This window comes from Aphanomyces invadans (genome assembly GCF_000520115.1).
Source record: "Aphanomyces invadans strain NJM9701 unplaced genomic scaffold supercont1.17, whole genome shotgun sequence".
Classification (NCBI taxonomy): Eukaryota; Oomycota; class Saprolegniomycetes; order Saprolegniales; family Verrucalvaceae; genus Aphanomyces; species Aphanomyces invadans.
In genome coordinates, this window is record NW_008580162.1 from 1,049,533 (window position 1) to 1,050,991 (window position 1,459).

The following is a 1,459-nucleotide window of genomic DNA, read 5'->3' on the forward strand; positions in this document are numbered from 1 at the left end:
CCGCTGGCCTCGTTGGGAGCCAGGATTTCTTTGCTCGCCAGCGCCGCTCGGTATTCCGCTTCAAGAAGCGTCTTCAGCACGTGCATACTGTGCTGACTTCTCGGTTTAGCGTTGATTTGGTGAGTGACGCTTCGCAGACACCACGGCATCAGCGCCAGGACCTTCACCACAGCCATGTCGTCTGGCATGGCGCAGTCTGCGGCTTGTAGCTTGCGAAGTAGAATATCGAAACGCTCAAGAAACGCCTGGAGCGTTTCTTGCTTCGGATTCCACTTGATCGCGTGGTATTCCGCCATCAGGGCAATCCTGTCGACCTCGGTGGTTGGCTCGTGGTGGTTTTCCAATTGCTTGTAGGCGTGGAAGCAAGTCTCGACGTCCACCACGTGGTGGTATTGGGTTGGGTCAATCATCTCGATTAGCAACCCCAGACCCTTCTGGTTGTCGACTTCCCATGCAGTGTAGGTTTTTTCACTTGCCGTGCTGCTTCGACTCGTCTGCATCTCGTCCTCCGTCATGAGGCTCGAATGCAGCTTCATGACGTGCATCAGCCCCTTTGCCAAGAGGCGACCCCGGAATGCGGTTCTCCAAAGGTTCCAGTTCGTGTCCGTGAGGACCAAGGGCGAACGAGAGGCGGTTGGGCTCATAACCAGTTGATCAGAGAAGGGTGAGGGGAACCGATTGAATCCAGAAGTGAGTGCATATAAATTAAGCAGCTACATCCTACGTAACGACTCTGCGGTCGGTTGAGATCTAGAATGCGGTTGGAGGAGATCGTGCAGGTGCAACCGCCTGTGTCGCCGTACTCCAACAGCCCGAGGACTCGGTCATGAATTTGGACGTGTGCGAAAGAAGGTGAAGTTTGTGTTGAACGAGGCTGCGCATGGGTATGGGCCGGCTGATGGAGCGTCGAACACACCGAGTTGCCATCGTTTAGGATGTTGTGTGCCACACTCCAAAGGGTGTTACAACAGGGGACTGGGTGCTTCGAGAGACGAGTGTGACAGAGGAGAGCGTGATAGATTCTCTGGTACGTAGTTGTACGAACGCATGTCTCGAACGATACTCTCGCGCCCTGCGCCATGTTTTTGGTTGTTGTGATCGTGTCGCAGCGCCAGGGTGTCTGGCGACGAGGGGAAACCTTAACTCGTCGAACAAGAATGCGTTGAAGACCATGTAGTGGTTGATGGCTGACTTACCGTTCGAAAGCCGTGAAGGACGAACACTTATTCGGGTGGGCGGTGCCGTTGACATGGACCAGAAAATTCCATTCGCAGCTATTGTGTGATCTGCGCTTGTCGTTCCTGTGTTGTCTAGGTGAACCGCTCATAGTGTTGGGTTGGTACAGGTGGAGACCCTGTTGGTGGTAGACCCCGTAGTTGTGTGATATAGTTGAATGTGCCTTCGTGGCAGTGGTGTCGAGGTAACCGAGAAGTTGAAGGACACCTTGGACGAGGCGGTG

General features: G+C 54.3%; 1 protein-coding gene across 1 annotated transcript; it reads right to left on the reverse strand.

The window, feature by feature from the left end:
* Positions 1–105: 105 nt before the first annotated feature.
* On the reverse strand, positions 106–536 carry H310_08473 (hypothetical protein; the record flags this gene model as incomplete). The annotated part of the gene is made up of 2 exons (XM_008874207.1): positions 106–129; positions 162–536. 2 exons carry the CDS (start codon positions 534–536, stop codon positions 106–108), a joined length of 399 nt encoding a protein of 132 aa, XP_008872429.1.
* Positions 537–1,459: the final 923 nt, after the last annotated feature.